Source organism: Strongylocentrotus purpuratus, unplaced genomic scaffold (assembly GCF_000002235.5).
Source record: "Strongylocentrotus purpuratus isolate Spur 01 unplaced genomic scaffold, Spur_5.0 spur5_scaffold_14, whole genome shotgun sequence".
Taxonomy (NCBI): domain Eukaryota; kingdom Metazoa; phylum Echinodermata; class Echinoidea; order Camarodonta; family Strongylocentrotidae; genus Strongylocentrotus; species Strongylocentrotus purpuratus.
In genome coordinates, this window is record NW_022145599.1 from 16,849,707 (window position 1) to 16,862,563 (window position 12,857).

General features: G+C 38.1%; 1 protein-coding gene across 1 annotated transcript; it reads right to left on the reverse strand.

The window, feature by feature from the left end:
- Nucleotides 1-327: 327 nt before the first annotated feature.
- Nucleotides 328-12,849, reverse strand: LOC582393 (lipase maturation factor 1). The gene is made up of 12 exons (XM_003727352.3): nucleotides 12,557-12,849; nucleotides 10,997-11,108; nucleotides 9,893-10,102; nucleotides 9,139-9,149; nucleotides 8,521-8,669; nucleotides 7,767-7,832; nucleotides 6,743-6,913; nucleotides 4,592-4,775; nucleotides 4,108-4,261; nucleotides 2,821-3,004; nucleotides 1,742-1,854; nucleotides 328-1,139 (listed from the first exon to the last, which is right to left on the reverse strand). The coding sequence occupies exons 1-12, from the start codon at nucleotides 12,759-12,761 to the stop codon at nucleotides 908-910; spliced, it is 1,791 nt and encodes a 596-aa protein (XP_003727400.2). The 5' UTR covers nucleotides 12,762-12,849; the 3' UTR covers nucleotides 328-907.
- Nucleotides 12,850-12,857: the final 8 nt, after the last annotated feature.

Genomic DNA, 12,857 nt, shown 5'->3' on the forward strand with positions numbered 1-12,857 from the left:
TAGAGGGAGAGAGGAAGGGAGAATGAGTGCTAGTTTTCAGAGTTAAAATTGTTGTTATAATCACCAATTCTGGGTCATTTTGCCTTGTTCGAAACTTTCATCTAAATTATGAGTGACTTTTGGACATGAAAATATCTTATAACAAGTAAAATATATATTTCCTACTTCCTCATTTCCTTTCAGGCAGAGCCCCAGAAAGAGTTTGTTTACACTATTATATAGATGATGAAGAGTACAGCTGCAATCCAATACCATAATCGCTAGCTCGTGCACGAGCTGCAAGACTCTGACTAAATTCAAACGAGGGAAACAAAATAGGGGCCCAACAAATGAAAGATTTCACATAAAGAAAAAAAAAAAAAAGATTTCTGTATCATGATGATACTAGCAAGGTTGAATAAATGAATGTAACTGAAAAACATAATAAAGTTCAAGGCATTTCATGTAAAAGTAGAGACAACCCATGATATAAAATAAAGTATTGCCACAAACCCAGATCTACATTAATGTGTATTAATACATGGCTACTTCATCAAAGACAACTCCACTAGGAATCGCAAAATAGAGGTATTATATTGCAGGCAAAAAGTGATAGTTCACCCTTCACAGCACTTGTCAAATTTCTCTTGATGACTATAAGCGGTGTCCCTCAACCTCTGAACTAGGAGAAGATACCTTGATAAACAGATTGATCGATTTTTTCATGATTTTTCTTAAAATCATAATTCATGAAGAAGATAGACGGGCTCGATCTCTTCTTTGTTCACCATTATAAGAAACAAAATTAAATTCAGTTAGTTTGAACCACTTAATATGGCACAGAAAGAGTTAAAAAAGAAACAATCAAAAACAAAAACCAAACAATCAAAAACGAAAACAAACAAACAACAAAAAACAAACAATATATTTAAGTGAATTCTTTCCTCATCCTGGCCTTGGCTCTCCTCTCCTCTCTGATTTTCCTCTTGATGTGTTTCGGCAAATCCCAGCTCTGCTGAACAAAATAGTTCTCTAGCGATTCCATAGAGACAGGTGGCATGTATGCTCCTGTCTGCTTCCTCTTCCACCACTTGCCGTCGAGGGCGTCCTTGCTTCCCATTTTCGTATACTTGTAGCGGTAATGCTCCACTCGGATGTACCTGTGAATCAAGTGCGAAGGGAGGTTAGGCCTAAAAGAAAAAGATGTTGTATTGCCCTTTGCGACCGACCTAAAAATCTTGAAATCTACAGTCGGCTTTTAAAAAAGCTTTTTTTTTAAACAGTTTTTTTAGAGAGAAAAAAATATTGAAGCATTCAAAACTGAGAAATATCACCTCAAAGAGGGAGAAACAAAAGAAAAAGATTTCTGACCAACCGACCCATGTTGTGGCACCTAAATGGCAATACAACCTCTTTTTTTTTTTAGGCCTTAGGGTATAGTTTACATTTTGATATATCTGGCTCACATACATTTCATAACTCTCAACAACAACAAAATTCCCAAGATAGTTCCGTTCATTTTACGTTATTGTGAAACAAGCACTACCAGGCAAATAAAAAAAATTACTGTTTAATTTTACCAGCTCAACTGAATCTGTACAATCTTCTGCATTTTTTTTGCCAACACAGCTCTCATGGCCAACATCATGACTTCTCATATAAGTTTACCACAGAAAATTCCATGTCCTTTTCATGCTGCTATGACTTATATTTCTTTTTCTGTTTGAATTTCAGAGACAACTATAATCTTATTATGACTTACTTTGGTGGTTCTTGGTCTTGGAATGGGTTGTATGCTATCAGGTCCAGGGTTTGGTTATCATTGATCAAAAGCTTCCCAGCCAAATGAATGAACCAAGGGTTTGCCTGATAATTCTGAATGGATAAAAAAAAAAATGTAAAGAGAGATTAACAGCATTTAATATATATCTGGGGGGGGGGGGTGTTTCACAAAACTTGTCATCAGTGACAAATGACAGATTTTGTTATAAGCTACTGAAATCCTTGCTTCTGATTGGTTATCAGCAGATTTGTCACTGATATTTGTCATTTGTCATTGCAAAAAGGCTTTGTGAAACACCCCCTGGTCATGCGATTGCGTTGGGAAAGGAACTGTCTAGAAGCAGGTGAAAAGGGTTGTGTATATAGCACATACGAATGGGTGTATACTTTGAGGTTTCAAGGAACTGGCAGGAGTTTACAAAACACAAAATCAAAATAGAAAAAGAAGCTAATTTAAACTACATAGTTAGATTTATCAAATCATATTCTACTTCCCCATTACTTACTACCCAATTTCAGAATAATACCCTACCGAGAATAGTGGAATATCTACATCATCAAAAATACAAACCATTATACATCAATTTGTCAGGTTTCCAATACTGCAAAAGAACTCCAATATCGAAACGTCACATTGCAACCTTAACAGAGGCATGATGGCTCAGTGGTAGAGCAGTGGTCTTGAAAAAAAGTCAATGCGCTAGTGCCCTTTGGTATTAAAGGCATTAATCCTCATTACCAAGTCCCTCTCTCAACTGCGGAGAGACTCAGACGATGGAACACATCTTGCAGTGCGGTGGAACGGGTTGCACAGATGAAGACCTGGCCTATGTATATGAGATGGTCATCGCAGCCATTGGGCGGTGGAAGAGCTTGATTTGATTTAATTTAATTTAGGAACTGTACATTAATCTTGATCTAAGGAGACAAGAACAAAGGAACAAACGAACCAAGTCCCTCAGAGAGGACTTAAAGCTGTCGGTCCCCTAGTTGCTTACTTAAAAGCACATGCATGCTTTCACAGCAGTTACAAACCAACCAACAAACATGTGACATTACCTGAAAGGCAGCGAACCAGAGCAGCCAATCCAGTCTGTAGTGGTAAGGAGTGATAAGGCACGGACGTCGTCTGATATCTCCTGGTTTGCACTTGAACTCGTACTCCAGCCATTCCGCAGCAGGGTTACTGGGATTGGGGTCTCCGGTACCTTGGAAGATCACTTCTGTTCTTTCCTTGGTGATGCTGAGGTGTTAAAGAGAAAAATATGGTACAGTGAAACTTGTCTCTAAAGACCACCCAAGGGAGACGAGAAAAGCGGTCTTTATAGGCAGGTCGTCTTTATGTACATGTTCCTATCGTACATGTTACAATGAGAAATCATTTTCAAGGGAAACAAAAAATGTGGTCTATGTAGACAGGTGGTCTTTCTATACAGGTGGTCACTAAAGCAGGTTTGACTGTATTAGAAAATGGATGACAGATTGTTCCTTTACACTGTAATCATTCTTTTTCAAAGGTTTTTTGAAAGTGTGTATCAATCAACATGCTGGTGCTGTGCAAATTTTTTTTATTTTTTCTTTAAAAAATGGGTTTAGGGTTGGTAGTTAGATTTGTGCATGGTTAACAGACATTCACATCATGAATTAAACAGATGGTTGAAATACATTTAGAATACATTTTCTTCATGCCGGTAAAAAAAACCCTCACTGCTAACATTAAAAATAATAAAATTGGACTTATTCTCTTATGTTTAACCGTTCAATTAAATATATTCTAGTACTTGAATTAATCATTTTGTTTCTAAAAGCTGTTTTCCAAAGCGATGGCCAGTGTTGTGGAACAATTTGCATTTTCTATCAGCTTTGTAGCCAAACGATGTGTGGTGCGGTAGAGTAGATAAGTCACCGGACAGTAGATCACAAGGTACAGGGTTTGATTCCCATCCCAGCATTAACGTCCTTTGGCAAGACATTATTCTACATTTGCCACTCTCAACACAGGTGTTAAATGGGTACCCCATAGGCTGCGAACGTCAATGTAGTTTGCTCAGCATTGTGAGTATCTGTAAGATGGCGCCTGGCCGGAATGCTCCCCAGGGAGTGAGAATGTGCATACATTTTATGAGGGCGAGCCTGAATTTGACGATTGGGACTATAATATATATGTAAAGCGCTTTGAGACATCGACTATGTATTAAGCGCTATACCAACGCGGAATATTATTATTAGTGAACATGTATGTCGAAAATCACTTTGATATTGAGTACAGTAACTTCATCATCAGAATGACACATACATGGTCTGTTCCAAAAAGTTGTCTTGAAGTAAAACAAACCCTTTAATTACCTTCCAAATGCTCCATAGGTGTTGACAATACGGAAAGAGTCGAAAGAGGTATTCATGGCTTGCCTCGATGATAAGAGATTCTTTACTACAGGGATGCTCAGGTAGGCAAGGAGAAGAGCCAGGGAAATATGGGCAACCTTTCTGATATAATCACCTGCAGAATCATTTAAAAAATATGAAAAGTATTTGATTAATAAACATGTATTTTCAGTGAGCTACTTAAAAACTGGGCATATACAATCAGAAATAAAGAGTATCTAATATAAATCACATGCAAAATCATTAAAAAAATACAGGGATAATTTCTATGGGAATATGCCGTACATGAAAATCCATTCTCTACTGAACTTTTGAAAAAGTACAAATCTCAAATCAGACAAAATGTAGCTGAACTATTACAAGGAAAATTTATGCATTAAATTTGATTACATTACGAAAATGGTCTATATTACAGTAAAACCATCAAACTTCTGACAGTTCTTACCAGCATTTGCTTTAGGCCCAATGCCCTGTTCCTCTTCTGAGTGGATCTTGGCAACGATCTCCCTTGTGTTACCTAGCCATGAGGGGAAGAGCCACGCCAGACTACGGTCATCGAAACAACTGATTGCTGGGAGTATCGTGAGCCAGTTCAGAAAACTCAGGTTTCCACTAATTATCAAAGTGACCTGCAAGACAATAGGGTACATTTGTCATGACACAATGTAGAGCTTAATGGGGCAAAGACATACATGCAGATCACTAGATGCCATTGTAAACTAGAAATATCGCAATCTGTATTGCCGCGCAATGCGAATGTATCCCCCGGCAGCGGCAGCGATTTTGTGTTATCCTTATGTGGAAGGAGGGACAAAGATTCCCTCTCCTCTTTGTGAAACAAAAGGATGACGTAGAGATTGCCGCAAGTGGCTCAGACTATTGTCAAGACTAGAAGCAGCATCACCAAAACAATAGGTGTGTAGATCAGATTATGATGCATATTTATAGAAAATTTGAAAGAAATGTGATTTGCATAGCGACACAAGATATTCCTTTAAATATGACCTTTGACCCTATAAGAGATGGAATACTGGGGGGTAGCAGCACCAAATTTGTGGAGGTCTAGATACCTTAATACAAGCAGCATCACTAAAATCTATAGGCTTGTAGATTATACCAAGATACACCTTTGTTCAAAATTTGAACAAAATCCCTTTAGAAATGTGGCCTATAGAGCGCACACAAACAAAAATATGGCCTTGTACCCTATAGAAGGCGGAACACTGGGGCAGCATCACCAAAAGTTATAGGTACGTAGATTATACCAGGATACACCTCCATACAAAATTTGAAAGAAATCCGTCAAGAAATGTGGCAGTTAGAGCGCACACTAGAGTGCACACAAGACATCTATCAAAAATATGACCTTTGACCCTATAAAAGACGGAACATTGGAGGCAGCATCACTAAAATCTATAGGCTTGTAGACTATACCAAGATACACCTTCGTTCAAAATTTGAACAAAATCCCTTTAAAAATGTGGCCTATAGAGCACACACAAACCATCCACAAAAATATGGCCTTGTACCCTATAGAAGACGGAACACTGGGGGCAGCATCACCAAAAGTTATAGGTATGTAGATTATACCAGGATACACCTCCATACAAAATTTGAAAGAAATCCGTCAAGAAATGTGGCAGTTAGAGCACACACTAGAGTGCACACAAGACATCTATCAAAATATGACCTTTGACCCTATAAAAGACGGAACATTGGAGGCAGCATCACTAAAATCTATAGGCTTGTAGATTATACCAAGATACACCTTCGTTCAAAATTTGAACAAAATCCCTTTAAAAATGTGGCCTATAGAGCGCACACAAACCATCCACAGAAATATGGCCTTGTACCCTATAGAAGACGGAACACTGGGGGCAGCATCACCAAAAGTTATAGGTATGTAGATTATAGCAGGATACACCTCCATCCAAAATTTGAAAGAAATCCATCAAGAAATGTGGCAGTGAGAGCGCACACAAGAATATGACGCGGCGGCGGCGGCGGCGTAACGCTGCTGAATCCAAAGTACCCCACCGGCATACTGCCGGGGATTACAATTACAGCCGGAATGCAGTGTAGTTGTCTATAAAGGCAAATTCTCTACCATATAGTTGATTGAGCCCGAGAACGCTCAGGTCAAATATGCACTGCTGAAAATGCAAGCTACATGCATTTGAACTTTCATCAGTGGTCAAGAAAGAGGGATTAAGACTTTGCTGTCACAACATGCTTGGCAGCCATTGATTTATCAACTTAAAAACTGATCAAAAAATGAATAATTTATGCTATGCATACATGGCAACTACACTTGCACGTCTCTAAAATCCTTCTGCCCGCCTGCCCACGAGTCCATTCCCACTTTCTTATCACTATTCTTCTCTCAGTTCCTCTCTCCTCCTCCCACTCAACTTTGCTCCCTTTACTTCCCTTCCCTTCCATTTCCCTACCCCCCCCCCCCCCCCATTCCTAGGCTACATATCTTTCTCTACACATTCATTCCTTGCCTTTTATTTACCTCCTTCTCCCTCTTTTCCCCTACCCCTACTCACCCCAACCCACTCTGTCATTAGCCTACTAACACATAATTACTAACCTGAAAGAGAACCTGTAGTATACCCCCTGTTAGACGAAGGGGTCTCCAGGGAGTGAGTAGAAACACTGGTGTGACAAGCTCTATGAAGTGATTCGACAGGGTCTCAAACTTATGGAACCATTCTGGACTCTGGTGCATGTAATAGCTCATGGGGTTAGGCACCGGTTGTGTCTGAAAAGAGATGTATCACATTTACCATGAATTACACATTGCCTTCTATCATGCAGAGCTGCCAACCTCCAGAACAGAAAATCAGTAATCATAAGGCTCAAAATCAGTAATTTCCTATGCGGCGCTACGAATCTTTAAAAAAAATGGCATGCCAAAACTGCGCGGATGCATGCACGCAGGATTATCTGAAATTTTTGGTGATTTTACTCACACATAGTTGCTAAATATTGATTTTCAGGTCATCACAACACATCAGTTTCTGATGAAAAATTGGCTTCTATTAAGAGAATACTTGATACTTTTCCGTCTTTCTCATGCAGCGAGTGTAAAATGACCGCCATACTGCACCTGCACATGCAACGATATATCCCTTTCTTTACCTTTTTTTTTGTAATCCATAATTTTAGACAACATTCCGTAATGATCGTTAATTTCTGTACCAATTCCGGGAAATCCGTACTAGTTGGCAGCTCTGATTATGCTTCATTGCTATTGGGTGGCATATACACAATGGAATTTATCAAGTTATCTACAAATAGTCATCCCCTATCTCCACCTGTCTCCTTCATCATACCAGGGCCTCGTCTTACAAAGACTTGCGATCGATCCAATCAATCGCAAGTCCTCCAATCAATCAAAAGAAGAAATGAAACGACTATGGATAGGACAATTTAGACCGACAAAACGATTACAGAATCACAAGTAATGTCCAGTGGACAAGTCTATTCAATCTGTTAGGATAAATTCAAAGTTTACCTGTAAAAAGGTAAATTGGAGATCTATCATCAGATCGATGATATATTATACTATCCTTAACATTGACAGGTGTACTGGAACTGAAAAGGTTGCTTACCTCATAATGATAATTCATACAGGTTAGGTCTCGCCAGCATTGGTCGCCTCTGATTTTGATCAGTCCCTATTAAAGAGAACAGCCATGAAACAGCAAGAAATGCTAAAATAAGTGGTACCCTACATGTGTGAACTGACTATTGAAAATATATGCAAAGCCCCAACAGAATTACAAGTATGTTTGATAGAGAATAAACGTGCAACTAATGAATTATACTATTCATGTAGCATTTCTTCAGAAGATAACCATTACAACTCAGATACACTAGAAACAACTTGAACTTTGTATAATGTATAACAGTAATTCAACCTGCATGTAGAAGTATCACCGACAATAATAAAAGAAACCGGCATGGGTGTAATTAAGGGAGAGAAATGGTTTCCAGTTAATGGATCGATCACATACATCTACGCTTCATAGTGACTAAATATATGAACTTTCAAAGGAATCCCTTGACAACTGTAAAAATGGGTACACCAGAACCTTTTGGCAATATCAATTTTTTTTTTCCAAGGGTATGCGCTACCATGAAAGTTCGAACAGACTACAATTTAAGCCGATACTATCACCTATGACACGGATACAGACATTGTAGTGACTTGATTTTGTAATACACACTGGCTACTCACAACAAACCAATTCGTTTTCACAGGATTGTTAGATTTGAGACCCCACTACACATTCCACAGTTCGAATGGAAGTCCTGTGAAATTGAAAATATCAACTTAGACAGGATCCTGTTAATTTGACTTACAGCTCCTATCATGATCCTGAAGAGAAGCCACTTGTAGCCCCAGAGAGTGACCCACGGTGTAGGGGTGTGACGAGGGAAACGACTCAAAGTGAGGAGGGGGCACATGAACACAGCGAGGAAACCCGTCTCAAGAAGCTGAGACTCCCATCCTGAAAAAAACAAAAAAGGAGAGAATATTATCAAAGAGATATAATTTTCCTGAGATTTTGAAATGTTTCACTTTCCAAGAAATTGCAATTTGCTTCATGATTTCTCTTGCGTGCTCAGTCATGTCACTTTTCCTATACACTTATTCTTTTGTATACCATTTTAAGCACATTTTGTCATGTTCCATCAGAAGTTGAAATAAACATTCTTGATTTATTTCCTACTTGGAAGTTAGTCCTCTGAAATTTATTGTGATAATTATTCAACTGAAACTGAAACATTTGAACATTTGAGGCATTTTCTTCTCCATTATTACCTTGCATCAAATCCCTAAACATCTGCCCAAGCAGTATACACTGACATGAATTTACAGAGTAAGTTTTGTTGTTATTATTTTATTCGAAATTATCAATTTTCCACTTGATTTTGACGTAATAATCAAATTGAATGAAATGAACCTTATCAACTTACCAAATGAATACCTGTCAAAATGTAATGAGAAAAAAAATCATAGGGAAACTTTTCAAACAATTTAATTTCAAACCTTGCGCTTCACATTGAGACTTCAGGATAAGAACATATGTTTTCTAGTGTATTTTTAAAAGAAATTTCCAGTTTCACAGTTTGATGTTTGTTTTTCCACCTTCCTTTCACTATATCATAAGTACATTAATAGCACTTCTCATAAGCACATTATACATAAGTAATCATAATTATCTTCAGCCAAAGAGAAGAGTGAGAATAATCTACATGTACCTGCAGCATGGGATCAACTTTAACTTAAATTGAACAAAATCTACCGGTATATATTTTTTTTCTTCTAAATAAATGATCATAATTTAAGATAAATTAAGCCACATCTATCCATAGGCACAATTTTAAAATTTTAATCATTCAAATGTAAATTACTCTGTACTAAGCCAATTTTCCCCATATCATATGTGAGGCTCAACTGGATGCGTAACTAGATTTATGCTCAAGCTTACCTGCCACAGACTCTAAAATAAAAATTGATACAATATAACTGTATAAAATATTTAGTTATTTGTGAATTAAATACCCTCATTTTAACACAATCCCTACAACATATTATTATAAAATCTGCTAAGTCTCTAGTAAGTGTTCTGCTTTTGAAATGATTATTTGCCTGCAACTTCAAGTGGTCTGATTGCACTCAAATTTGGTGGCCTTAAAAAAAAATTCAATTCAGATAAGTTATACTCACCATTTCTGACCAATATTGACAAGAGAGTGATAGAGCACCCACAGGCCTATCATGATCACCATGTTGCTACATCCTAAGACCAGTACCGTACCAGACAGGGCCAGACCAGAATAGGCTAGAGCATCGAGCCACCAGTCCAGGTCCTGGTCCAGGTCTACAAACCAAAGGAGGGTAGGAGAAAAATTGATCGCTTCCTGGGTGACTTGTCCGCTATATGAGAGGAAATAGTATATGATTGATTTTGGGGAGGTATTAATGGCAAAATGAAATGTCATCCTGAAGCTAAAAACTGCTAAGTAAAAGTATTTTACTTAAATCTACAGTAAAACAAAATCTGTTTAGTTTTGGAAGTTGTGAAAACTGTTTACAAGTTTTACAAATAACTCAAATATTACACCTACCCCCCCCCCCCTTGTAATGCAGAACATTCCTGATTAAAAGATATAATTAACCGCTATGGGTTAGCCAATTGGTTATAGAGCTCTGTCTGTTCTACAACCAGTTTGTCTACTTATCATTTGGTCTATTGACCATTTATTTCCACCTGGTCTAATTAATCTCCAATAAGCCTACAACACATTTGGCCTATTGCTCATTTAGTCTAATTTCCAGTCAGCTTAATTCCCAGTTTGTCTAATGCACAGTTTGTCTACTGTTCATATGGTCTAATAATCATTCAATCATAAATAATCATTAAATGATTATGAGACTGTGGAATTGTGGATAGCAGACGGGGCCACGGGCTGGGTGTAGACCATATGGAAATAGACAATTGGGTAGTATAAAAACTGTGAGTGTTTCACAAAGACTAAGATCAAATTTAAGTTGGACTTAATATGGCAGACCATTCATGCCACTGTTTGCTCTCACCATTTGGGCCTACTAGCATTGGTCTTTGAAAGGACGTACAAATCGAGGTCACAAATCTACATTTTTTTAATAATTCAATATTGAAGGATTTTTTTATCTAAAGATCATAATGGTGAGAGCAAACAGTGACATGAAGGGCCTGCCATAGTTAAGTCCAACTTACAGTTGATCTTAGTCTTTGTGAAACACTCCCCTGGCAGTAGATTAAAAGGCAATTCACCGACCAAACCTCACCTTGGAGCCTTGACATAGGTGCGTATTCTGTCCAGGTAGAGTGATGTCGGCAGCAGACCCTTCTGACCAAGCAAAGCTCTGTTTTGATGGAGGGCAACCAGGAAAGCAACAACTGTTAAGAACACAAACACAAAACAAAAGATAAAAGAAAAGGTCAAATTGTATTTCAATGATGCTTGTTTCTTTCTCAATCTTCATAGAGAAAAGTACTTTAGGCTACATGTATCACTATCAGCCTACCGGTAGTTATTTACATTTGTCAGTGGATTGTGTTTATTTTTCCCTTTTTAGGATAGTTATTGAACAAGCAAACTTAAAATTTGCTTCTTTGAAGACATTAAAACTATTTAAGATTTTAAAACCAAATACCACTGGAGCTGGGTGGCTCCCATATTAAAGCCTACAGTATACCGTATTTAGTATATGGGCAGGGCTGACACTGATGTAGAGCTTTTAAAATATAGCCAAGAAACTATCAGAAACCAAAGTCAGTCAAACAACAACAAATAATTACCAAATTAAACTGTGAGTCAGTAGCTAAAAGAGAGCTTAGAAATAGAATAAAGAAATGTCTACCGGGTGAAGTCCTGTACTATGATTTATGTTTCAGTGCTGCAGAGTAAAAGATTGCACTCTGCGACAAAGGTAATTATTCTAGACAACCTGGGGCCTGTTCCTAGAAAAAGTCTAACGTCTTGACTATATCCCATTGAAACGTGTGTTATAGAATTAACACGCGTTTCAATGGGATAGTCAATCTAGACTTATGACTATTTTTAGGAACGGGCCCCAGAAGTTTTGGTTGAGTTTGCCCAACATAGCAACACATACAGAGCTACCAAGTGTCACACATTCAAGGGTCTGAAAATGCTCTCACACATGACGCACGCACAATTTCGAAACGTACGCTTTACGTATGCTATACCCTTGCCCGCGCGCTTGCGGGCCGAATCATGAAAATGTCGCTTGAACTTGGTGTCTCTGCAAATAATGAATGCAGACTGGATTTCACGTATTGTCATTCTAAGGCTGTGCACAACAGTGTAAAGAGGTACGCAAGTACACTCCCAGGCTTACAAGCGAATACTCGAATATTAGGACGCCATGTTTTTTATAATTTTTTTTGAATTTGTTTTAATTTTTTTGTATTTTTAAAAAAAATTTAAGTTAAAGTTTTTTTGTCTAATCTATAGGTTTGCAATGGCATTATTATATAATCATGATAATCAAATTATAGAGCATGTAAAAGAATCAAGTAGACTATAGCGGCGTGCATGTGCATAGTCTAGGTCTATATTGAAATTGCCAATTCTCACTCTCACTCTTAACTCCGGGAAGCTCCAACACCGGCGCCGGCGCCGGTGTTGGAGCTTCCCGGAGTTATCTCACTCTCAGTTCACAAAATGAACAACAGGTTGTTCGTTAGTCGTTTTACAATTTAGGCATTTCAACTTCGGTAAATTCTACAAACTTGAGATTACTCTCTGAAAACAACATGCTTTGCCTTTAGACTTTACTTTAGTTTGGCCCATGCAAGTTCATTACTTTGACAAAACTTACAATACACAAATGAAAGACTCCTCAAGAACACTATTCTTGTCAGCCAGTATGAATTCGAACCAGCAGCATCATCATCATCAGGTCTGCTCGTCTTCTTAATCTTGACACTCTCCTTGCGTTCCCCAACATCGCTGTTCCCTGTATCACCTGATCCAGTTTTATTTTCATCATTTCCACTCCTTTTTCGATGACGGATGCCTTCCATTTTCCAGCTCAGCTCAGCTAGCTCAGCTCAACGTGCGCCGAATCTCAATGTATATCCAGGCAAGAAAGTAATGTTTACCCGGCGCAGCGCAGATCG